The sequence below is a fragment of the Talpa europaea genome (assembly GCF_964194135.1).
Source record: "Talpa europaea genome assembly, chromosome: 3".
Lineage (NCBI taxonomy): Eukaryota > Metazoa > Chordata > Mammalia > Eulipotyphla > Talpidae > Talpa > Talpa europaea.
In genome coordinates this window covers 28306934-28333523 of record NC_140069.1, presented here as the reverse complement: position 1 = coordinate 28333523, position 26590 = coordinate 28306934, and the positions used below count along the sequence as shown (strand labels likewise).

The window sequence follows — 26590 nt, the reverse complement described above, 5'->3', positions numbered from 1 at the left end:
CATAGTGACTGAACCAGTTTGCATTCCCACCAGCAGTGTAAGAGAGTTTCTTTTTCTCCACATCCTTGCCAGCATTTGTTGTTACAGGTTTTTTCAATATGTGCCATTCTCACTGGTGTAAGGTGGTATCTCATTGTGATTTTTGATTTGTATTTCCCTGATTATAAGTGATGTTGAGCATTTTTTCATTTATTTGTTGGCCATTTACATTTCCTCTTTGGAGAAGTATCTTTTTTAGCTATTCTGCCCACCATCTTTTTGACTGGATTATTTGCTTTGTTTTTGTTGAGTGGCATGAGCTGTTTGTAGATCTTTAACAATGGAGCTGTTGATGAAAGTGCAATTTTGGATGAGCAGCTTTTTGTTTAGGACTTTTGAACACTGTGGACACTACATAACATGAGACAGCCAACCACTGTGGCCTTAAGAACTCTTTGTTTTCCCCTGTTTGTTGAATAAGTCCCATTGTTACTCCCTGAGCCTGAATGATCTTACTATTATGCACTGGTGAAGAACCCACAGACAGTTACCCATCCTCCACCTGGGCACTCTGCTTTTGTGGCATTCCTGTTGCCCGCTCTGAACACTATTTCACTCTTTTGAAATCTAGTTTGAGCACTGTAGAGTCAGGAACAGGATACTGAGCAGGTTTTCTATGATCCAGCAGACCGGGTAAAGGAGGAGTCAGAGTCCTCAATGGCTTTTTGCAGACTTTTATTGGGGTTTACCAGGTACACAGCAGGCAGGGGTACTGGGGGGCCGGGAGGCTGGCAGGCCTCCCAGCCCCCAGCAAGTTTTCACTCTGTCTGGGCTCTCTGGCGTTCTCTCTTCTCTCGGCTTCTGCTCATTCTTGGCTTCTCTTTTGGCTTCTGCTGGCGTCCCTGTGACGCCGCCCTTAAAAGCCCAGTCTCAGCCCAGGTGAATCCCATCTACCTATGCCCACACCCTACTCCAGGTGCCCGCCATCAGGCATGCATTCAGGACCGCAAGGATCCATCATCTATCCTGATGGCAGGAGGGCAGAAAAACCTGACATTTTTCCTTACCCTACAAGCACTATATGCATTTCTGGGTATGGATTATTAAGTCAGAACCACACCTGGGAGTTCTCTCTTGTATTCACAACCTTACTCTGGGGTTCTTACTCACATGAGGATCCTAGTTCTCTGGTTAGTGAAAGCATTCAGTCACTATCTGGTTTGAGCCATGAGTGTGTGTAAGGCAGATGTTAAGCATAACACTGCCTCAGGCTGCAAATAATAGCCTCTTCTATGAAGAGACACAGGTAATCCAGCCTGACCCTCCCCAACCAGTTTGGGCTTCAGCTGTTCTAGATAGGGAGCCATGTTTAAGCCAGTGATCATCACTCTGCACTTATATTCTCCAGTAGTATACTCTATCCTGGATGCCAACTCTATGCACGCCCCTCTCTCTGGTTAAGTTCTTTTGACCCAGCATCTCAGCACAGTTCAGTTACACCTGTTCTTACCCCTTCCTGCTGAACCTTTGAGCCTGATGTTTGCTGCTGTAGTCTGTTTATCTTTCAGGGGTGTAGGGCAAATGAAGATTGGTCAGGCTTTTACACCACTGGCCTCTGTGGCTATCACTGACCTTGAAAGCAGAAAGTGCTTGGGAGCATGAGCTCAGGTATGCATGCCTGATTGTGGACACCTGGAGTATAGTGTGGGCCTGCGTAAGTGGACACACCTAAGCCTGAAGGCTAGTACCATTAGGGCAACATCACACACAGAACGGCTGCAGTGGAGAATGGCTATGAGAGGATGAATGACTGCTGCAAAAGGAATCCCAGAGGAAAGAGCATATAGAGATTCACAGGAGGGCCCAAGTTGCTGTCTCCCTGCTGGCTTGTGTCCCCTCCGTATTATTAAAAAACCTGTGGGGATGATGCCAAGTACTCCAAGGTTCTCTTTTAAACTGCCTGAACCGACAGTGAACCTACAGCCTGGGAAGGTTGCAAAACAAGGGGTTATTGACTTTGGTGCAGTTTTTTGTGAATATATGAAGGAGGCAAGCTGTAGGGTAAATGAATTAATCAGGCTTTTTGTGCAACTAGTCTCTTTGGCTGTCATCTGCAGCCTTTATGGTGTTAATGCAAAAGGCGCTTGGGAGCGTGGACGCAGGGAAGGCGTGCCTGATTGTGGACACCTGGAGTGTGGGTGCGGGCATGCCTAAGTACGCACACCTGAACCTAGAGGCCAGGCTATAAGGGTGGCGTTTCTCAGAGACAAGAGGACAGCTATGAGAGAACAAGTGGCTATAAAAGAGGTAAGACGAAGCGCGAATGCCAGAGAGCCCAGAGAAAGAATGTAAAGATTCCTGGGGGGCTGGGAGGCTCAGTTGCCTGCCTGCCTCTTTGCATACCAGTCTCCTTGCCTGGTGTATCTGTGTACCTTGCTCCCTGAGAGAGCCATTAAAGCTTGAAAAATGCACCAAGGGCACTGGGACCCCTTTATCTGTCTGCCTGAATCCATAGTGGACCCAGACTGGGATGGTTACACAACACAAGCCCAGTCTCTTCACTCTATCATCCTGTCAAGTTTCTGAAATGGCACCCTCATTGCATACTAAAATTTATCTGTATTTACATCTCATACTGCTTTTCAAGCTAAGGCCCTGCAGCACAAACTGGTTCTTTTCAGCCACTGACTAAGTGGTGGGATCTGTTGGAAAAAATGACTGTGCCTGGCCCCAGAAGCTGCTTGTGGGCAGTGCAAGTGCCCATCACCGTTGGCCCCACAGGGACTTAGGCTGCAGGCAGAGCCCAGGAGTGATGGCAAGCGGCATTGGTTCCCCTACCATACCACCCCAGGGATGCAGCCCCTGGTTCAGGACTACAGGGATGAACATGGGGCCCCATCAGGCCAGCTCCAGCGCTGTGGCTCCCTCCAGCTGCAGGCAGTAGAGAGGCCGTGGATTTGGTTCCTGGATCATCATAGAATGGGCAGATCAGGTGTAAAATATGAGCTGATGGTAAATGGCCCAGTCAGCCATGTTACTGAAAACTATCCAATCAGACTTGTAGGTGGAGGACCCTGAAAAAGGATATAAGGCAAGGCAGAAGCCAGCTCAGAATTCAATCTGCTTGAGAAGGACTCTGTTCCTGGCCTTCAAAGAAAGAAACAGCATCCAGTGCCAGCCTCTGAAGGCTAGAAGAGAGCTGGATCCTGGCCCACTGCTGGCAGGCTGGCTCTGAGCTCCAGGCCCTCATTAACAGGACAGTGCCATCTTGGATGAACAGTTTTGTTTGGACTTTTGGATGCTGTGAACACTATTTGGTATGAGATAGCCGGCCACTTGTGGCCCTAGGAACTCTTTGTTTCTTCCTGTTTGTTAAATAAACCCCATTGTTGTTGTTTGCTAAGCCTGAGCGGTCTTGCTATTACGTGCAAGGATAAAGAACCCTCAGACAGTGACCTGTCCTCCACCTGTGCAATGTCCTTTTGCAGCATTCCTATTGTCCCCTTGTAGGGTAAGGAAAAATGTCAGGCTTTTCTGCCCTCCTGCCATCAGGATAGATGATGCATCCTTGCAGTCCTGAATGCATGCCTGATGGCAGACACCTGGAGTAGGGTGTGGGCATGCGTAGGTGGGTACACCTGGGCTGAGGCTGGCTTATAAGGGCAGCGTCACAGGGACACCAGAGGGAAAGAGAAGCAGAAGAAAAGGGATGAGAGAACACCGGAGAGCCCAGAAAGCATGAAGATTCGCTGTGGGCTAGGAGACCTGCCAGCCTCCTGCCCCCACTGCCCCCCGGTACCCCTGCCGGCTGCGTACCTGGTAAAAACTCAATAAAAGCCTGAGAAGCTGCTGAGGGCTCCAGGACTCTCCTTCACCCGTCTGCATAGAGAACCTGCAGTGGGCCTTCCTGCTGCCACACCCCCTCTCACCATTGTTTCACTTTTTATTCTTCCAATTTTTATGTTACTACTACAACCTTAAGCTTTAATTTCTATAGCATTATAGAAAGGTGCATTTAACACCTTGTAGGATTTGATCCCCATTATTTCTCTTTGAAAACTTTCTAGGCCTTTTTCACATTTTGTTCTTGAATGGGTCTTTTAGAATAAAGTAGATGAACAGGGTAAATATAACCATAAAAAGAGCTTCTAAACTTTTTTTAGCATTTTAGATCTTTTACAACCTTAATCCCTTTTTAAAGTCTTATTAATTTAGTCACAGCTTTTGTGAAGGTTTCATTTTCATTTCAACACATGTGGAATCATCTTGAAGTCTTAACTCTTAAAATCTTCTTTATTTTAATACAGGTTCCTTGTAGTTTGGAATACTGGGATGAACTCCAGAAGGTTTTTGTTGCATTTCAAGAATTTAGTCTGTCTGAAAGCAAAGTGTGTGAACTGCAATTGCCAGACATTAACCATATAAATGACCAGAGGAAACTGGTATCCTCGGATCTTTGGAGAATTGTGTTGAACACCAGTCAAAGTGGAGCTGATGACCAAAGGTAACTCAATGGAAAGTGAAATTACTCTAATTACATTCTGAAACAATCATTAAGTCATCTTATGTAGTGAACCTCACTTAGCTGTATCTGGGCTCTTTAGCCACTGCATCTGTCTGAAGTACAGAAGAGAATCAGGAAGCAAGAGAGGCTGATGTTTCAAAGTGTGTGTACTAAGTTCTGTTTTTACTTATAACTTAACCTTGTGACCCTCTCACTAAGAACCCATTCCTTAAATATAAAATGAAAAAAGTTCAAAAATAAACCCCAAAAAATAAAATCTTGTCATCTTGAACCAAAAAATATTCTAATACCCAGCAAGTCAACTCTTTTTCTGTATTTCCTTTCTTTTTCTCCATTATGTGCTTTTACAAGATTGTATCCCTAGCACACCATTTTGTCTCATGGGTCCTACTTTATATTATAAATAGTAGGGCCTCCCCAGTGGCGCAGCGGTTGAGCGCTGGGTTGTGAGGTTGCCCGCATCCTCTACAGCGCCGGTTCGATCCCTGGCTGCTCCCCAGCCACCGGAGGAGGTTCCCGCGTGGCGCGCAGATTTCCCCTGCCGCCCGCTGCTCCCCTCAGCAGTGTGCTTCATCAGTCTGCCTGCTCTGCTCCCCACTCTGGCTCTGGTGAATTCTCTCACTCTCCTGTGCTTCTGATTGTGCCCAGTGCTTGTATAAATAAATAAATCTTAAAAAATAAATAAATAGTTGTGAATACTTTAACAATAATGTGTTCACTGAAAAACATTTGGAAAATAACACCACAAGTAATCATATCACACTGAAATAATCTCTAACATCTTGGTCTGTAGAAATCAGTCTTTTTTTATTGATTAATTTATATTACTAGTAATGTTTTATGCTTTATGTATTCTATTCTAGATCATTTGGGCTCTTTAAACATAATTACCTTCCTAGTCTATTGCCTACTAATATACAGTTAGTGAAAATAGAGTTGGAGGATCTTGAATTTACCTGTATGTAATATAACAATGAAAACAAAAAAAACCACCCTTTGTGGAGTTGGCAGATGAATGAATATTTGCCTTTTTTAAATATAAGCTACCTAGTCAGACCAAGCAATCTCAGAAAATAGAGGTAACGGATAATTTAAATGATTTTTTAAATCTGAGTTTCAGTAATAATGTCAAGTTAGTATCATTTCTTGATTCTAATTATGAAAAAGTACATTTTCATCATTGAAAGAAGTATTTTAGACAAGGTTAATTCCTCTGAATCTGAAACATTCATAATAATTACTTTTGTTAGGAAGCCTAGCTCTATAGAAATGTGGATCGTTTATGCAGACAATTAAATTCAGACAGCTTTTGACATTGTAATCACAAATCTTTTATCCTCACCTGGGACTTTTCAACATATTAATAACTATTATTTCACAGTTGATCTTGCTTTTAAATTGTGATTAACCATTTTTCAAGTAGAACTTGACTTTGATGAAATTAAATTTTAAGAGTTAGTTTGAAAGTCAACATAAAATACTATTAAGGAATTTTTAAAAGAGAGTAAATTTCAGCCAGAAAAAAAAAATCAGTGCTTTGATAATATGTCAGCAATTACACAGGGAAAAAAAAACTACTACGGTGAGACCTAGTATGTTCTCTCATGTACAAAATCTGGAAATGGACAAAAACCGGACACATTTATTATTAGATTGACTTAATAATCAGTGCATTGGGAGGTGTGTGAATCATAATATTGGATATCACAGGAAGAAAGTTCATAAAAAATCAATCCCATGAAATGAAATTTCATCCATGCAGCACTCTCCTTGATGGACGGGGCAATGTTTTTGCAGTAAACAGAAGAGAGTTTATGTGGACCACTTTTGAGAGAAAATGTAAATGAATGTCAATGTGATACTGTAAAATCTCTCTTGGGAGCTGAAGATAATCACCAACAATTAAGTTAATCTAAGTAACCTGCATGGTACCTTGTTAGTCGGCAAAAAAAAAAAAAAAAAGTGGGATGGGTAGATGTTGTTTTGTTTTCGATGAGGGAATGCTAGACATTATGCTAAGCGGTGTTCCTCTCATATTTAATACTGAAAGGTAGGTGCTATTAGTATGCCCATTTTACGATGAGAAAACTGAGGTTTAACCAGATGAAGTAACTTGCCTAAGATGCAATATAAGTACACAAGCAATACAAGCATTTCCCTCTAGGTTCTCTCACTCCAGTCATGCTCTGCTTAACCTCTATTATATTATCAAGCCTTTATTACCACAGAGGCTTCTCCAGAGAAAAGGTCAAGCCTTCATCAATCAAGTCAGATGAATGTTGGGTACCTGCAGTGCAGTAGAGCTTCACCCCAGAATGACATGAAGGGATGAATTTTTAAGGACCTAATTTCCCATATTATCTATGGATCAATCTAGATCTAGACTTGCTAATTATCTCTTTTTTAAAGAATTAATAGAATGTTGCATACCTGAAGCATATAATGTTCTATAATACAGTGTTGTTTCAAGTAAAAAAAAAAAAATTATAACACTCTACACATCACCCAGGACAGTTAAAAACACTACTTTGGGACCTCCCTGGTGGTGCAAGGGGTTAAGACACAACCTATAAAGCTGTTCACAGCTTCTGCAGCATGAGTTAGATTCCTGCCCCCCGCCTCCCCCTCAACTCCCCCCCCCCCCCCGCCAGCCAGAGAGCAACCCACATGGCACGGCAGACCTTTCCTGACTTGCCCGCTTCTCCACTAATCAATGTACTTTGGTCAATCTGCCTGTTCTCTTCCCCACTCTGTCTCTGGTGAATCCTCTCACCCCCCCATACCTCTGGCCTGTACCCCAGCTCTTATGCGCATAAATGGGTGAATCTTTAAAAAAAAAACACTTTGGCTAAAATGAAGGTATAAATATATAAAACTCCTGCTATGCATCTTGCTATTTAGAATATTTCCTCTCCTAAAATTTTGCATTTTGAACAGGAACTTACTGATATTTAAGTTAACTACTGAATCCTGAGCATTTGTATCACTATGTCAGAGATCTTGCTCATTGGAACCATATTTACTTCTGCTTTTTATTTTGATACCTGGATCAGGTCAAGATCCTTTGTGCTTAATTAAGGAAAGTATACAAATGTAGGTCTTGTATCTGTTCTCAGCAGACATTCTCATATTTATGTCTGTTTAGCTTTGTTACACTTACATCATTTTAATCCTTGTTTAAAAAGTAAATATATGCCACTGGTATAGGAAAATATAATTTTACTGATTTAAAATAAAGAATACTGAGATTATATATACCACATTGTGTTTAAGGAATATTTGGTTTTGATATGAAATGCCACAATTTTTAAATAAAAGTCTAAATGTTAGATTAACCTAATAACTATTTTAGTCAGGATTCAAGATTGTTGACCAGTTAGGTATGGTAAGAGTTACTATGTAAACTTAAAAATACTCCTTTTTAAACCATTCATTTTTGCATTTAGGTAAAGTAAGGAATTGATCTATTTGTGATAGATTATGACACAAACATGATATTTCAGCAATTTAATATGTTAATAGCATCTGCTACTCTCAAGATATAGAAAGGTAAATCTTAGAAACTCAACAGTGTCAGAAATTGTGGTTGTCAAGAAAAATGCTTCAGATTAATACCTCAGATTGTATACTGAGAGTTTTAAAATAGATCTCATTGAACTCTTGCCTGTATTTTTTGTTTGCTTATTCTTTATTTTTGTCTTATTGAGATAAGATTGATTTACTGCAGTATGTATGACTCAGCAGTTTCGGCTCACACTTCTTTAGATGAATTATTTTAAATAATATTTTGACTAACATAATATCCTATTTCTAACAGCTCCTTAAAGTCGTATCAGAGTTTATAGTGTAAAATACATGTACAACTAGTTTATACATTTTGTTCTGAATGAATACAAGTCTTAATGAAATCTTTTACTTAATGATTTGTGTTAGTATAGCCATTTATGGAAGTTTTGAGAATATACGTAGCTGCATTTTTGTGATTAGCATTTAGTCAGAAACATGGAGCCCCAGAGTTTGTTTTCTTTGTTCATAAGGGATATTTCAGTAAATAACATTTCAGTAAATACCACCATGTATAACTATAAATCTCTCAGTACTCAGTAAGAGTGTTGGAATGCGCCTAATTTTCATTTCACCAGCTATTTCAAAATCTCTCAAAACTCAGTTGAAGATTCACACTTCTGAGAATGCTAAGTTACTGTTATATTTCCACTCTGGTAGCATTTTTCCACTTTTCCTATAATAGTGATTGTTCTGTTTTATAGCGTTTCCAAATGTCTACATATCTTATATCACCAGTTAGCCCTGTGAGTTCTTTTAAAACAAGCATGTATCTCTTTTTTTCCTTCCATAGTTCTCTAAGATAATATAAATCACAGTGTTTCTTCTCTAGTTTCCTCATTGAATTGGGGATCCATTCTAACATAGCTTCAGGGCAAATTTCAGTTTTAGAAAATAAAGCATGGGGCCTCCCCTGGTGGCACAGGCGGTTGAGCACCCGGCTGTGAAGGTGTCCACAGTCTCTAGCGCCGGTTCAATCCGGCTGGCCGACCTCTCCTGTCTCGCCTGCTGCTCCCCTCAGCAGTGTATTTCATCAGTCTGCCTGTTCTGTTCCCCACTCTGTCTCTGAGGAATCCTCTCACCCGCCCGCGAATCTGGCTTGTACCCCTGTTCTTGTATAAATAAATAAATCTTTAAAAATAAATAAAATTTAAAAAAAAGAAAATAAAGCATAAAGGACAGTGAGGAGAGAATAAGACAGTATCTATTCAGTGATCTACAATTTAACAGGATGCACCTTCCCCTCCACTCTCATGCTTGTTAACTGAGACAAAGCAAGTAGGCAGCAAAGTTCCATGCACACCAGTCACCATGTATAAACTTCTTTTCACCTACAGCTTCTTCTCACCTTCCCTATTCATTTTAATCTGTTTTATTTCTATAATATGGTGCTAAGAAGACAACCAAGTGATGAGAGCACTTTTTGCAGTACAATTGTCCATGGGACCTGGGTACTTTTAGACATGGTCGTAACTTTTATGGTACCTCGTACAGCATTCTGTTATAATAATGGTAACATGGATATAAATAATTTTTCAGTGGTGACACTGAAAGTATATAATTTTTGAACAGCTATGTCATCTGAATTTTGATGGTCTTAAATAGGAGAATAGAAAAAGTTATATGAGAGGTGAGTGGAAGAAAATTAGATTGGAGGTAAATTAATATGGCCTGGTATTTGAGGACTCCTTTGAAATTTTTCTGCCAAATAATCATTGAGGATAATCAAAATGAAGTTAATTTTTTAAATTATAGATAACTCATGAATTAATACACAAGATTTGATGAAAACATGTTGACTATAGGATCATGGGTACTAGCTTTAAAAACCCGTAAAGAAAAACATTTCATATTTTAAGTTATTGAACTTCTTTTGTTATTTCCCATAGCTCTGCAAGTGAATCTGGTTCTCAAAGCACTTGTGACCAACTCGTAACTCCAACAGCCCTGGCTGCCTGTACCAGAGTCGATTCCTGTTTTACCCCATGGTTTGTCCCATCTCTTTGCATTTCCTTCCAGTTCACACACCTGGAGTTCCATCTTTGTCATCATCTTGACCAACTAGGCACAGGTACTCTTTACTTCATCTTCAAAATAATATCCACTGAATATTTATTGGTTTGTCTTAAGTGTTGCCATGACACAACTCATTTTTACCTAGATAATTTGCTTAGAGGAAGTAAAAAGGCTCAAAGGGGTTTCCACTCTATGTATTGGTGATGTTTCAAAGTGCTGTGATTGTTAATCAGTTCTCCACCCAAAGCTCCTTCCTACTGACCACCCCGCCCCTGGTTGTGAAACTTTTTAGAAGATAAGTCCATTTCCCTTACCAGTGAGCACTGGCAAAATTATTCTGAAGTTAATTTTGTATGATGGGTATACCCCTCACTTTTGAACTAGCTTATGTACCTATTATATAGGTTGCCAGTTCTACTGAGTTGTTTTTGCATATTTTCTAATGAGAATTTTCAAGGAAGTTACAAAATGTGAAGATGTTACTGTTACTTAAATTATTCTTTTGAAAGAAATACATTTGTTTTTGTTCTAATCCTGAGTCATTACATTAAAGGCATATAGATTCCAAAAGTACTTGATATTAACTGGTTTCAAAAGCATCAATACCTTCTACAAAAGATGGACAAATTTGCAAATATTTTAAAGGACTGGCATTTTTTAAAGTTTATAAAGATTAAATTTTGCCACCCGTCAAAAGTGACCTTTTATAAATTTACTAATGTTACATGAATAATGATTCCTAAAAGTCTGTACCAAACCTTTCTAGTTAATACATTTTGATTCAGATATTAGGTTTTCAACATACATGTAATGGAAAAAGGGGGAAAATCAGATTAAAACTAAACACAGCTGCTGTTAAGCATCTTGCCTTTTCAGCAAAAATGGAGTTTAACCTGCTATTTCTAACTATTTGAATCATGTTTTTGTTTTTGAGATTTGGTTAGTAGATACAGAGTACTTCTATAAAACTCTCCTTCGATATGTACCTACTCTTCATTTCATTTGTTCTATTATCAGATTTTTGTTTGTGAACGTGAATATAACTTTTGGACGATTACATATTTAACAGATTTGATGATAGAACAAGACAGTCTTCTTTGCAATATCAAAAGGCAATTGCAATATTGTAATATCCTCAAGGGAATTTTGAATTTACTAAACAGTTAATGTTGAACTAGCCAAGAAATTAATAATTTAAATGTCTTTTTATTCCTATAAAACATTGACTTACCTCAGCTGCTGTTTTTCTTATTTGTTTTCTCAACAGCTCCACCACAATACCTACAGCCATTTATTTCTGATAAAAATGTGCCTTCTGAACTAGAATACATGATTATTTCCTTCAGAGAACCCCACGTATATCTGCAACAGTGGAATAATAGTTCTCTCTCTCAGAAGATACGGTTTTCAGCTCAAGTAGACTGTAAGCTTCTTGAGTACAGAAATGTCACGATGCAAAGCATGGTCAAACCCTTCAGCATCTTTGGACAGACTGCAGTTTCGAACAATGCTGTAGAAAAGCTTCTTGACTGCACCATCATAGTTGACTCTATATTTGTAAACTTTGGACAACATATAGTTCATTCTCTGAATACTGCAGTACAAGCTTGGCAACAGGTATGCATATTCTAGAACTGTTTACAATTTGTCCATGGGATCTTTCTAGTCCCTCTAATTATCACTTCTAATAATAAGTTAAGCACAAACAAAAATGTGAGAGAATGAAGAATTTGATGGGCACCATAATATTTAGGGCCTTCTCTATTTTGGCAAAGTGATACATGTTATTTTTAAAAGCTTTGGAGAATATGGGTTCTCTACACATGCATGGGAGACCATGCCCACATTTTTGTGACTAATGTACCACATCTGTGTGGAAAGTAACATATTCCCAGAAATTTTTTTCCAAGTATTATGGCTTTAGTTTGCCAAAGCTTCAACTTAGCTATGTATCAAGTTGTCGAAGCATCCATTGCAGAAATGAAGAACCTGTGTAAGCCTTTCTGATAATTAGCATTTCATCTTTTTCAAACAGAACAAGCAGTGAGAGGAACACCATTCGCAGATATTAATGCCCATCAACATCTTCATCTCCCTGTGTAAGCCTTTCTGATAATTAGCATTTCATCTTTTTCAAACAGAACAAGCAGTGAGAGGAACACCATGCGCAGATATTAATGCCCATCAGCATCTTCATGTGTGTAATATTGTGTAATATATACAGTCTTAGTCTCTCCTACCATCGTGGATCTTTTGAATCAGACTCTTGATTAGTAACATTTTACTTTCATCTCTTCTCAGAAATTGGCCATAGCAAAAAAAGGAATGAAGGCATAAGTCTATGATGAATGGCATGTTTTACATGGGGAACCTGTCCATGTCCACTAACAGGAAAATAGTTTCATGAGAACGTGTGGATAATATTATGCTCGGCAATTTAGGAACAAATCAATTCTGCTTTCATTACTATTATCAGTGTAAAACTGTATCTCCATAAAGTTTGTGTTGCTATTGAAGTGGAGATACTTCGCCATACTCTGATGTGTTATTTACATTTGTGTGGAGCTAGTCCTCCTGGTAAACTGGACCTTCATCCCACACTGCCCTTGTATAGGGGGAGAAGTGAAGGGGCTTGAGTTCTCTAACTTAAGAGATTTTATGGGAATAAACTCTTTTCTTTATATGCATGAAGACCTATACAAGACTAAGGAATTAATTACCTAACATGGCACTACAATAGCAAAGGGAAAGAAGATAACACATCTGTTTTATATTTTAAAATTCTTTTTTAAGGGCATTCCATGGTTTTCTTGTTGCAAAGGACATGCGTAAAATAAGAGCTAGTGTGATCTAAATCTTTGCAGCTGGTTCAAATAGCGATGTGAAAAAAACCTTCATGGCTCCAATTTCTGTTTTTTGTCATATTTTGAACAATGCATTTAATAAAAAACAAACCTACAAAATATAAAAGAGTCATTGATAGAGCAGTTAAACCCAGGATATTTTTGTCCTGGTATCAGGGCCATTATAAGAGGACTCGTGTGTAACAACTACTGCAAAATGGCCTTCAGAAAACACCAGTTTCCTCCCAAGGTAAAAACATTCTCTTAAACACAGTTACACATATAAATAAAATATGGTGCATAAATATTTAAATGTTTCAAACCACATCAGAGTGTGAATGACTGACTGGTTAATACAGTGCCTTGAAGGAATATTCTGAGTTTTTTTTTAATGGAATTGTATATTTGATTAAGTAGAGCCATATGTCACGTAGCATATTGCTGACAGGTACATTCTATGAATAGTTGGTTCTGATTTATACAGGGATTTGGCAATGTTAACATGAGCCACAAGAGGATATACTTCTGTAATTGTTGCTGTAATTTTCTTGTTTCCTCCCATGTCAAGGGTACTTGCCACCAAGTTTTAATGCGGTAGGCATCTAACCCTGTGTATTCTAAAGTAAATACAGAAATGCTCTACTTTGAAATTATAGGACATTTGACATTGAAATGGCTTATAGAGGGTTATTAAGTTCATTGTTTCTAAGATGTTCTGAATTTGGTTTATCCCCTTTACAGGAGAAGTTTCATTTCCCAAGCTTGGACTTTATTGTATATATAACGCTCATATACAGTATAATTGTTGCCAATGAGAAATATGAATTTAATAAGCAAGACAGGTTATTTGAGTTCTCCACATACTTTTTATCAGACTCATATCTGAGACAAGTCATTTATCCAATGTGGATGGACCAGACAGTTGAAACATGAAGCAATTTGACCTTTCACTTTTAGATCACCAGGTCAAGATTAACAGAAGCCTTCATCAGTGTCTGATTTCTCTGGCTGTAGATTTTTTTTCCCTTTTGTAAGTGATTAATGTTTTGTGAAAACAGATTAAGAGTCCAGTTGCCATTTGCAGTTTGCTTTAAATTTCTATGTCACATCCCCAGGTTTAGACAAAACAACACTTAAAGAGGGTTTTTATTTTACCTAAAAGTCAAGGTTATTCTTGTGTGTCTTGTCTTAAATGATACCTCTTTTTAATTGTAAAACCTTTATAGCACTCTAGCACGAATCTTAAATAGAAGCCACCTCTTAATCATAAATCTGAGTGAGCATTCTGATATTTAACCTATATGATGTCATAATGGTGTACATACTTTTTATATAATAGAATTTAAAATATTCCAAGAAATGCTTAAACTTACTATAATGAACTTCACAGATGAAGGAGTAGAGAAAGAGTTCTCTTGACAATTTTGATTATTCCTTAGGAAAATGTAAACAATTCCCATATATTTTTTCATTTACATTTTTTTCATAAAATGCTCATCATTTATTAACGATCAGTCTTAAAGGTGAAGGGAATAACAAATTTTTTCTTCTACTCAGGCCCCCTCTAGTAACTTGAACTTTACCAACAAACTGATCCCAACACATTATGAAAACAATTTTGGGTCAGAATGTCTATCTGGATGGGAGTTTCCAATCATACATATCCTTTTTCATGTTTGCACTGTTGGACCTAAAGGAAGAAAAAAAGTTTACATGAAAGTAATTTTTGGTGATTATATAATGCTAAATGGGAAGATATCATCGAAACTAATTATACACTGTGATTCTAGTTCAAGTAAAGGTTTTTAGATAAATGTATAAAATAAAATTGGATAGGATAGACTAGAATAAGAACAGATAGGACTCTCAAAAGAAATAAGTTGGGGGAAGAAAATTCACCAAAATATTACAGCTATTATCTGAGTACAAAATTAGAGACTTTGGAAAAATCCATGCTTTCTATATTTTCTAATTTCTCTACAGTGAAAATATATTATATTTGGAATTTTAAAAGTTAAATTTACTCATGTGTTTGTATACTGACTTTACCTGTTATTCATATGCTGCATACTAGAGACAAAATTGTAAATAATACAGACCTGATTCCTGCCTTTATGTATCATACAGTCTTAATAATGAGGACAATGTTAAACCCAGAGTCATACAACTAATAATTTCATCCCAATAGGGATAAGTGCTGTGAGGGCAAAATACAGAGTGTTATGAGCATAAAATAGGGGGATTAACCTGGTCTGGGCAGAATCTCAGAAAACTATCCAAGGAAATGTCTTAAAAATAGGAACCTGACCCCCTTATAAGGGGGTTGCAATTGTATGGGGAATATAAAAAAAAAATTAAAAAAAAATAGGAACCTGAAAGCTGAGTAGATAAAAGTCAAGTGAGAAGGATGAGAGGTGGAAGCAAAGGAAAGGCACCAAGGTAGGAAAGAGTTTGACATGTTGGATGAATTGAAAAGAGGCTAGAATAGTATTGAAGGAGCAGAAGAGGACTGGCAGAGCTAGGCTATAGTGAGCAGAGGGGCAGTGGCTCAAGATGTGATGGGAGACAGACCAAACAGGACATCTGAAACTCAATGGCAGACAACATATTTGTTGATTATAATCACTTTGGTCTCACTTAGCCAGAGACTCCTTTGGTGATCAGTGTAGCCATCAAATAAGACTCTACTCACAGAGAATGGTGAGGGCTAGAAGCCCTCACTGGCGTTTGGAATCATGAGCTACTTTGGGACCTAACTTATTGCAGCCACAGAGCACTGTCTGCCCACTTTGGGGGCTAGATGTCTAGAAGTGGATTCTAATTCCCAAAATAATTCTGTTCTAGATGAGGTTCTAGGTCTAGTCTAGTCTTAATTCAGGCTGGATTCCAGTACATTCCTCCATAGACTTCTTGGCTTCAGACTTCATAATCACTCAAATCACTGTATTTGTGAGTGACAGCCCATTTTTTTCTCCTTTCTCTCAGTAAATATAGCATGGCATTGTGATGTTAGTTATATCCATAGCTGGGAAATTGAGGCCAACTGGGGACCCACCAGTTACGTGTTACCTCTCATTGTTTGTAAATTGATTCTCCGGGATTTTTTTTCTCTTGCCTTCCCAAGTTATTTATTTAGCTATTCTTTTAGTTTACAAAAATATTTGTTTTTTAACCCATAAGCACAGAAACACTCTATTACTTTGCCAGTGTTTATTGTAACAACATATACTACTATTAGAACAACAACATAATGGAGATACCATTATGTTGAGGAGGAGGTATCAACACAGAACATACTAGTAACTGGCTGAGCCTCAGTGGATTAATGGAAGACATTCGTTGATTGATGACTATTAGCTGAAACAGATACCAACAACTGTTTTTCAACTTACATTTCTTTGAAAACTACAACTTGGCTTACACTGACTCTAGAGTTGATCTGTTTTCTGTGTTCAGCCTCTTAAGAATAGAGGGAATGTTATGGTTTTATTTACATCTCTCCCTAAGCAGATTTATACATGCGTGTGTGCACACACACAAAACACACCCTCACCCTTCCCCTTAACGAATCTGAGGATGTATACCTAAATGATCCTTACTTTCTGTAGGGTACAAACTGTGGCTTGGGTAATTGGTCTTGATTGTTGCATTTAGAAGGCCAGGGACATGGTAATTCTAGCCTCCAGTATTCTGTTTAAAAATGTGTACTACCCAGTACATGTTAATTCATTTTAAAATGTTAAAAGTTTGAGGGATCTTATTGTTCTTTTACTCTTCTGTATGTATGATTTATTTTGCAGGAGTATAAATCAAAACATATTCTTGGAACATTTAAGATCTCTTTAAGGTATTTTTGGTGCTTATCCTGGAAGTATAGAATACTTTGTATACCAGAGCTAATGACAACAGATCTTTTAGTGTTTCTGTGTTGTAACAATCGCCACTGGGCAGACAGCTGCCAAACATCTTGCAATTAATCTGATGCACGTTGGCTTTCGTATTCTTTTTCTTTCAGAACAAATGCCCTGAGGTAGAGGAGTTGGTCTTCAGCCATTTTGTGATCTGTAATGACACACAGGAGACACTGCGGTTTGGCCAGGTGGATACTGATGAAAATATTCTACTGGCGAGTCTCCGTAGTCACCAGTACAGCTGGCGTTCTCACAAATCCCCACAGGTATTTGAGAAACAGCCTTACAATCACAGCAATTGTTAAGGTTGGGGATTTGTTTTATACTGCATTTGTGTGCCTGTGTCCAGTTATTTTCTTTTTTAAGTCTCCCAAGGAGCCACACAGTGTAGCTACATCCAACGGAAACCCAGAAATGTTTAGAGAGGAGCACACAGTACATCCATGCTAGTTTGGGAATGGAACATTCTCCTTTCGAGCATGGTGCTATTGAGGCAACATCCTGTGGTGATTATGAGGTCGGTCTGTAGAGCCCCAGTTCACAGATTTGGATCATGGCTCTATGTATCTTTGCGTGATTTTCTGTGCTTTGGTTTTCTCATATATAAAATGGTTTTAAAAACAGTACCCATTTCGGGCCTCCCCTGGTGGCGCAGCGGTTGAGCGCTGGGCTGTGAAGCTGCCCGCAGCCTCTGCGGCGCCTATTCGATCCCCAGCCACCAGCGAGGGTCCCACATGGCGTAACAGACCTCTCCTGCCACGCCCGCTGCTCCCCTCAGCAGTGAATTTCGTCAGTCTGCCTGTTCTGTTCCCCGCTCTGGCTCTGGTGAATTCTCTCACCCTCCCATGCTTCTGACTATATCCAGTGCGTGTATAAATAAATAAATTTTAAAAAAAATAGTACCCATTTCCCAGGCTTGTGAGAACTAAAGGAGCTAATATGCATGAAGTACTAGAATAGTACTTGATATATTGTAAGAATTATGTGTTGACTATTATTACTTGTTTAATTCGGATTTTGACCATGTGCGTACTCTGTGCCAGGCATGTGCTAGACACTCAGAATTTAAAGCCAGGGAAGTCATAGCTCTCGCCCTCCTAGGACAGCTCGTGATCTGTGATGAAGTAAGCACAATGACAAAATATGTCCAAGAGAGTGTTGAGAAAAGACAAAGCAAAGGATATCTGTTTTCCAAGTGGTGTAATTCCATTTTCCTGTCACTTTAGATGGGAATAATTAGAGGGATGTGCCCTGCAGGGATAATATGAGGATGAATTAAACACAAAGATGTGATCTTAAATGAGTAAAAGAAATCCTAGGAAGTACTCTCAAGAATAATGTATTTCTAAGACTCTGGGTAATAAGGAAACTACTGTCTGCTTGTGATTAAAAGAAAGTCATTAGATTAGAGAACAAGTTTTCCCATCTGGCCTATAGACCAGCTTCAGAATATGTTATACCCTCCGGCTCCCTCTTGCTTTTTTTTTTTTTTTTCCCAGTAGCTAGATTCTGATTTTACTTCTTTTTCATCATATTGCCACACCATTTGAAGTAAATTTGGAAAAGTAGATACATTACAATTCTTAAGTATATTTAATTCTAGTTAATCTGACAAGACAGTACTATATAAAACCTTTTTAAATGAAAGTTTTCACAAAAGTTTCTCAACGTGATATTACACTAATAGTTTTAGAGTGAATGAAATGCCTTTATTTTCTAATTTTCTTCTGGAAACATTTCCCATTAGAGATTTTAAGTTGTTGGCTCCATGTAGCAGTTAAAGGACATTTTGTTTATTTCAAAATGAGGTTTCTGTTCATATTTTTTCTTGTTTCAAGAGCGAGAACATACAGATACATACACCAAAAAAATTAACACTTGAAGTTCCTAACACCCAGAGACAAACCAGGTTATACCTGTATAATCTTTGAGAGTTTTGAAAGGCTTCTATGGCAGTTGCATTCCCAGCAATTTCTAGCAATGGCAGGAAAGAAACCTCTGAATGCTGCAGTAATGCTGCAGATCTTAGCCAATGGCAAGCAAAACAAAAGAAACTTAACTCTCCCTCAGCCATTTTACGATGCATAGACTGTGGGCCTCAATATTCCCTGGACCCTGAAGCCAGTATGGGAGGGGAATCATACAAACAGAGTGCTCTTCCTGGTAAGGATGTATAGCTTCTGGGTGGGAAGGAGAGCAACAGAAAAGAATGGATGATCTTTTCCACAGTCAAACCTTTCATATGAATACTTTAACACTTTCTCAAGGTCTTCTTTTATTTATTGCTGGTTTTGTTTTCACTATATTCCTGTGTGGTCTGTATTATTTGTTATGCATATTTGATAGATAAGGAGACAAATAAAAACATTAAGTTAGATAGTGATAAAGTTGGGACTGAATCCCATTATCTTTTGATTGTCAGTATAGTGTGAATGCCACACTATTCCAGACTCTCCTAGGTTTTGGCCACATGGTTTGTCTGTTAGAATAACCAAGCTGTGAAGTTTCCAGAGAAGGGCTGAGAAATCATTAGTATAATAATCCACATTTAAAGTAGACTAATATGGGATTCTCAGTCCAGTATGGACCCTTGCAAACTTTTAACTATATTACCAAAAGCATTAAGAACATTTTAATGACAAATTGGAGACAAAATAGCCATTCATTTTTATTTCTACTTAAGATGAGCAATGGTCATTATAATCTTCAGGGTAAAACTCAGAACAAAATTGTAAAAACTGTGTCTCTGTACTACATCTATTTATGCTGAGGGAAGTATGTTTTATACCCTCTAAAGCCAGAGGTCTTATTGGCCCTAGAAAGTCTTCAAGGAATTCTTTACATCCATGATTGCAAATTCTGCCCTGTTGTAATGAGAGATTACGTGTGAGGTTCAGAAAAACTAGCCACTTAGCTTCACTCTGCACCTGGAGGTAGTCACAGACCCACAATTGAGCAAACTGTTCCTTTTTCCAAACACCAAGTCATATCCTGCATTGCCCAGCAGGCTTGGTTTTAGAAACATTTGTGTCTGCATGTTTATGCTATGCATGTTTATGGGTGTTAGTCAATTCATAGTCTCAGGGAGGATTTCTAAAGTTCATAGAATTTAACTCCATTAAACAATGTAGTTTATATTGCAGAGATCAAGAAAGTGGCAATGACACCTGGAAAGGTTTCAAAGAGGTCAACATATCTTAGAACCACACAGGAGGTTGCTAACAACAATAAGTCCCAACAGGATGGGAAGAAACATGGACACAACCAATTCCAGAAATCCAAAGCTGGAAAATCTTTGAGAACTGAAAAGTTATAAACGCTCCTTATAGTTTCTAACACATGTTCTGTGGTAGGATCACTTAAAATGCTGGATATTCTTGCCTAAACAAACAAATGAAGAACAAAACTATTTCCCAGGGAATAATTGAACATATTCAGCTGCACAGTCATAATGTGCCACCACAAAGGCCCTTAAATATCCCACTTCAGTAGACTTCAGATCAGGTTGGATGAGAACAATAACCAGCAAGAGATTAGTCTTCAGAGAAGTACTTCACATTATATAGAGTTGAATCTAGGACTGGAAATATGAGTTTAGGTAATCTTTCCCAGAAAATGGACAGTATGTGTAGCTCAATGTCAAGAGAAGGTTTGTTACCCAAATTGAATGTAATTGCACCTTATTCATTAGTAAGATTTGTGTATAGCCTATTCAAGCTAACCTTTCTGGTTAATAGTGTACACTATTTGTTAATTAAACTGCTTAAAATAGGAGTGTCTCTACCTCCCATGTATGAATTTACATTTACTTTTACCCTCAAAACAATGAATTTATAGTTTAAACATTGGTTTAGAGTTTTAAATTCTAGCTACCAATGACATAATTTTAGTAACCAGACCATCAAGTAAGGTGAAAATGGACTCTAGACAGAATTATATAAATTAACAAATTATTTCTTCAAAATGGATGTAATAGAAAGTTTCATAAACTCAGGGAAAAAATGGCAGATGTTTAGAAAATGCAAAATACAACAAGGTATGAATTTCGAAGAGCATCTGGAAATACTATCTAATCAGATTTAGTGATTAAAAATGTAAATCATGCATTACTGTAAGAAGTGGGGCAACCTTTTCTATGTAAAGCCAGATAGGAGATACTGATTGTGCTTTCAGGTTCTTACTCTCTGTCATAGCTACTCTTGCTGCACAAAAGCAGCTATGTTCATGTGTCTGTGTTCCAGTATAACTTTAATTCACAGGCATTGAAATTTGAATTTCAATCATTTTCACACATCATGAAATACTCTTAATTTTTTCCCAACCATTTGAAAATACAAAAACCACTCTTAGTTCACCAGATATGCAAAATTAGGTGGCGTGTCAAATTTGACCCACAAGCCAGAGTTTGCCAATCCTTGCTTTAAGATCTCTCGGTAGACAAAATTCAGTCACCTAGAGGTTAGATATTAAATTGTTTTCACTCTGATCTAAATAGTTTTCCTAACCTTGAATATTTTGATAAAATGTCTCAGAAATTATGGCTAAATGACAGATAATAGTTTAAATCTAACTCTTATATAGTCAACCTGTGCTCATCAAATAATAGTAAAATATTTTAAACATACTTATTCTGGGCTTATCATTGTATAGACAAAGTTCTTTAGGTCTATTTTTGAAATTTAAAAATTCTTTAAAGTTAGGTTTGATCCTTTTTTCCTCTTTGAAGGGAAAGTAACAGATTTTTAGTATCTGCCTACCTTGCAGTAATTAGTTATTAATTTCATTAGCTAGACTAATTCTGGGTTAGTTATCTTTCCATTTCCATTTCTATAATGCGCAAGTACTTACACAGAAACAGCACATTCCTGTTGCCACTCTCACAACTTAAAAAATTAAAAAGCAGACTTAGGGAGGCAAGGAAATATACTGTACTGGCAAAAGTGTTGAATAAAAATTTTCAGATGTTCACCTATGCTTTTACATGACATATCATGGTTGTTAAACTTTGTTTAGAAAGGACAAATGAGAAGACACTGTCACACACTGAAAGTGTAAATGACATTGATCCTTTCTTTTCTGGAAGCAATTTATTAAAGAAGCATCATAGCTATTAAAATGACCATAACCATTGACCCAGTAAATCTCCTACTAGTAATCTACTATCAAGAAATAATCCAAATTAAAACACACACAAAAATATTGGTAACAGTGTTACTTAGAGTAGCAAAATTTTTTTTTAAACACCAAAATTTCAGGTAAGTAAATTCTGGCATATCTTTAAGGAAAATTATTATGGACTTTTACATTTTTACATAGAGAAGGAAAGTGCTACCATATTTGTCAGAAAAGCAGGAGATAAAATTTTATAAAAACATGATCATAACAATACAGAAACAAATGTGTAGAAAACTATTGAAAGGAGATATATCAAAATATTACCAGTGATTACCTGAGTGGTGAGTCAAGATGTTATTTTTCCACTGTATTACATTTTAACATACTTTTTCAACTTTTAAAAATAAAAGGTATAATTGAATCTGAGAAGTTAAGTAAAAACTCTGAAAAAATTATATGCAGGCTTAAAGGTAAGAATCTCAAATACTAACTGAAAAAGTGTCAAATGTAGTGATATATCAAGAATGCTTATCTTTGTTCTCAAATGAACTACTGCAATAGTTTTTTTTCGATTATTAGTTATGGCTTTGCCCTACTCCTGTCTACCTTTCAGACTATATCTTGAATAATTTTCCTAAATAATGTTCTGATTATTATACTTCCTGTCCAAAAACCTTAGTTTCCCCATTTACATATTAAATAATACCTAAATTACCTAACAGCCAAGTCCTGAGTCAATCTACTCACAGTCCTTGTCTACCATTAATTCTCTGTAGATGCTTATTTAATCTCACTCTCTTAAATTAACTAAAATCTCCCTTGATTAATTTTCAATCTGTAAATGAAGTGTTTAAGAGTTAACTAGGACGGTGAAGCGAGAACAAGGGTAGTATTCCAAAAAGAGAAGCCAACATGTTTGGAAGCCATAGAGGCATGAAACAGCATGCAATAGCAGAGGAACTTGACTAATTTGGCTATAATGTAGAGTAGTGGAACTGCAAGAGGAGAAAGTAAGTGAAGGCCATGAGGGCCCTGATAGGCTGTGTGCAGCAATTTTAATACCATCTTGAATCAGTGGTGGCAGAAAGGCAAGATATTATATAAGCCCAGCAAGGTCAAAGTTGACTTTCCACAGAGGCTGGGTTTAAAGGATGAGTAGAAATTGGCATAGTAGACACTAGGAAGGAGCACATCAGGTAGAACCACGGAAATACATAAATATGTCACATTCAGGAAGATTGAGATTTTGTTCAGAATAACTCAGCCATAAAAACTGCATGCCTTGCTGAAGAGATGTGTGTGCTGGTACATTGGCTCTTGGATGGCAGTGGTAGAAATGCCCTGATTGTAGGATTGGCCAATTTTCATGGCGTAAATGCTGCCACCATAGCTGATTTCAGGTTGCCAATGATTTAAGAACCAGCTCACAAAATTCCTGAATACTTAGCAATTGTTTTTCATAAGTATGAGCTAGGTCAAGTGTACCATCTTTTGGAAGAGTTCTAAAAAGCATGGCAATTCATTTTGAGGAGATATAGTGCATGTAATGGACAGCTTTTGGCTACTGATGGGTTTAAGTAGAGGAATGCCAGGCTCACATTTGCATTTGGAAAAGATTCCTGTGGTATAGTTGAAAGGACAGTCTAGAGGAGACAGAGTATGAACAGAGTGGTATGGACAGGGGTACATAGTCAGGAGTGAGAGAAGTGATAACATGAACCAAGATAAAAGTCATAGATTGGTGTAAATGCCTAACAAACATCTTTCTGTGAATAATAGTTATAAATTCTAAGAAAAACAAAAACAACTACCTGAGGGCTCTGGAGACTGAACAAAGGCAGGCAAATTTTGGAGCAGACTTGAAACCTTGAACAAATAATATGTACGGAGTGAATTTTTCTTTTTTTTTTCTGTGACTTTGCCTTGAGGACCACCACAGCTATAGTCTTGCGAGACCTTGAGTAGATTACCCAGATAAGCTATATGAGATAGTAAATGTGTGTTGTTTTAAGCTGCTAAATTGTGTTGATTTGTTACTCAGCAATAGAAATATAATACAACTTGTCAAGAAAAAAATGTTAATAAACTTGAAGATAGATTGAAAAAATCATACAGTCTGAAGAAATGAGTGAAAAGTAGATTCAAACAAAATGAATAGAACATCAAGGATCTGTGGGACAATTTAAAAAGGTCTAGTGTATGTATAAATAATTGCAATCCAAAAATAATAAGAGAAAATGGGGCTAAAAATTTTAAACAATTTCAGAAAATTACCCAAATTTTGTGAAAGATAGAAATGTGTAAACCCAAGAAGCTAAGAACACTCCAAACAGGAATTTCAAAGCAGTTCACACTCAGGCATCTCATGATAAAACTAATAAAAACCAAAGAACAAAATAGTGGTATAAACATAGAATAACTATTATAGAAATAAGGATCAGTAGAATTTAGGGGTTCGGCAAATGAATGAGATCAACTGAAATGTAACAAGTGGTATTAGGAAAACCAAGACATATCAGGAAAGCTCCAGTACAGTGATGTCCTAAAAGCCAAAAAAGGAGAATACATAGAGTTCTAGAATTATCAGTGTTGTCATGCCATAAAGAGATTGTAAAGTGAGACAACTAAAAAGAAGAGACCATTGTATTTGGCTACTGGGAGATCATTCATGGCTCAAAGCAGCATTTTCAGTGGCAAGATAGACATGAGATTACAGTGATCTGAGAAATGAATGGGAGGTAAGGAAATAGAATATGCATGAATTCTTTTTTTTTTTTTAACATGATGGATTTTAGCTAAAGAAAACTGCAGGGTCAAATAAGGGTTTTAAATGGAGGAAATTTAAACATGTTCATTTCTCTTTTTTTTTTCAACATTAGATTTAAATTTATTAGATTTAAATTTATTAAATGCTGTGACATTTCTTGTGAAAGAGATACAAGATAATTATTAAAACTGAGGGCTATATTATAATTATGCTATAATAGATATTCTTTTTTTTTCAGACCCTGAAGTTGCTTTATTCTGCAGGCTCATAATTGTAGAACATAGTGTATATGCAGTTTTATTATTTTTTTTCTTTAGAAGAAATAAGTGGCAAAATTAATGCAGAAAAGAGGGGGAATTATTAATTGGCATAAAGTGTTACAAGGAGAGATGAGGAAGGAATCCAGATCCCATGACACTTTAATAAAGTGATTTCCCACAATATCTACCCCTGTATTTTTGCTTATAATAGACATTTGGCAAATAGTCACTGTATAAATAAATGTTGAGCTGTCTCACAAAGCTTCTGACATTTCTCTGAAGAACATAGATGTTAAAGCTTAATTATTTTAAAAATATAAAAATTATTCACAATATTCTTTACATTATGCTGAATGCTGTTGTATATGCTATGAGCGTGTGTGTGCGCACGCGTGCGCGCGCACACACACACACACACACACACACAAGCAGAACCTCTGAACTCAAAATATATGCTTCAATATATTATTAATGCATTTGGACTGTTAATTAAGAATAGCTTCTGGTCTCCACTGCCTCCACCCCTTTCACCTCCCAATGACCTCTAAGGAAACCTACTATAAAATAGGAGAACATTAGGGGAGAGGATTATTAGCAGTATACTTCAAGTGAGGCCAACTTTGAGGTCCACATTCATATCCAATTCTTCCCATTTTTGTTTAACCTTTGTGTTTATTCCATGAAACATTCTTATTATAAAATGAAAGTACATAGTACAATTACTAAATATTATAAATTTAAAGAAGACATTACAAGTTAAATTTGCATATATTGTCTCTCTAATCCTGGAAATTTTTCCCCAGAAACCCAGTGTCATCCTGATTGTTGTGTAGGGCAGCCGTCTCCAGCTAGCCATTCCATTCAAAGAGGAAAATTGTATGCCTTTGCTCCCTGGTGGCACTAATGAGCTTTTTATTGTTGCTGACATTAAGATCACTAAAATCAACAGTGAGGTAAACACTTCTTGGGACCATCTGGCAAGGATTTTAATCCAAAATACTCTGTAAACTCTGACTCCATTCGAGTATGCTGGACCTACTACCCAGTTACCATCAACTGCATTTTTATTTCAATTTTGAGCAGTAAGTGGAACAACAGCATAGCAGACCTGTAGACCCAATCCCTTAACTTTTCTCTCTTAAAATATTTTCAGTTTCATGAGAAAGTCCAGGAAATTTAACATTCTTGAAGGAAGGTTATAGTGCCTTATGAAGTCACCAGTAGAAGTAAACAGGGCTCTGTTTTGATCGTTAAGTATCTAATGGAGAGAGTATTTGGAATTTCTTTATTTTCTTTTGGGAAATACATTTACTCTATAATGTATTAAATCAGAGGCAGAAGTTTGGGATTGAGTTTTCCCTTTTTTGTGTATTTCAAAGTTACTTTATAAAAATGGTTTGCAGTATGACCTAGTTAAGACTTTTAAAGTCTTTCACAAGAAATGGCAAAGACAGGATTGTGATAGGGTACATTATCCCGTCCCAGGGCTGATTTCTGGCGTTTTCTACAAGTCTGCTTGAAAGAGAGTGACTGGGGATTATTTAAGCTGTGAAGCACCCAGAGGAATGACTGCTGGTGCTGCTAATGGTCTCTCTGTCCCTCTTCTGGCA

The 26590-nt window shown here is 37.3% G+C and overlaps 1 protein-coding gene across 4 annotated transcripts in view; it reads left to right on the top strand.

The window, feature by feature from the left end:
- Nucleotides 1-26590, top strand: part of VPS13B (vacuolar protein sorting 13 homolog B) — a gene marked incomplete at both ends in the record, with an annotated part of 598760 nt that overhangs the window by 505285 nt on the left and 66885 nt on the right. For all 4 annotated transcript variants that reach the window (XM_084230016.1, XM_084230015.1, XM_084230017.1 and 1 more), the window contains 4 exons: nt 4287-4483; nt 9958-10139; nt 11352-11701; nt 16943-17104. In XM_084230016.1, the coding sequence (XP_084086142.1) occupies nt 4287-4483; nt 9958-10139; nt 11352-11701; nt 16943-17104 (891 nt within the window). The remainder of the gene's footprint in view (nt 1-4286; nt 4484-9957; nt 10140-11351; nt 11702-16942; nt 17105-26590) is intronic.